Here is a 313-nt window from a genome sequence, read left to right as displayed (position 1 = left end):
CCCCTCCCTCCTCTCGCCACACTTCCCACCGGTATTTCTCTCCTGCCTAGTGTGTAGTCATCCTCCATCCCCCCTTTTGCCTCTGATGGTTTTTGACTGTATTTTAAGTACTGTATTTTTTTTGACTTTCCATGCCTACTTTTCATGGTTTCAGGGGTTTTTTACTAACTTTGACTGCGTCTCTCTATCTTCTCCCTTTGTGCACCCCCCTCCCTGCCCACCCCAGATCTCGCAGTGTTCAAGGAGCGGCTGAGAGTGTTAACAGTGGGAGGTACGAATGACTGAGCCTCTAACCCTCGGAGGGCAGGACTCT

The 313-nt window shown here is 50.5% G+C and overlaps 1 protein-coding gene across 1 annotated transcript in view; it reads left to right on the top strand.

Annotated features, from left to right (window-relative positions):
* Positions 1 to 226: 226 nt before the first annotated feature.
* The window catches only part of LOC104499801 (2-oxoglutarate dehydrogenase, mitochondrial-like), a gene marked incomplete at both ends in the record, with an annotated part of 11,572 nt that continues 11,485 nt past the window's right edge, over positions 227 to 313 (top strand). Inside the window, one exon of the mRNA XM_010143356.1 lies at positions 227 to 271. Coding sequence (XP_010141658.1) covers positions 227 to 271 — 45 coding nt within the window. The remainder of the gene's footprint in view (positions 272 to 313) is intronic.

This window comes from Buceros rhinoceros, unplaced genomic scaffold (genome assembly GCF_000710305.1).
Source record: "Buceros rhinoceros silvestris isolate BGI_N320 unplaced genomic scaffold, ASM71030v1 scaffold21709, whole genome shotgun sequence".
Lineage (NCBI taxonomy): Eukaryota > Metazoa > Chordata > Aves > Bucerotiformes > Bucerotidae > Buceros > Buceros rhinoceros.
The sequence above is the reverse complement of the archived record's forward strand: the minus strand, read 5'-3'. Positions and strand labels throughout refer to the sequence as shown.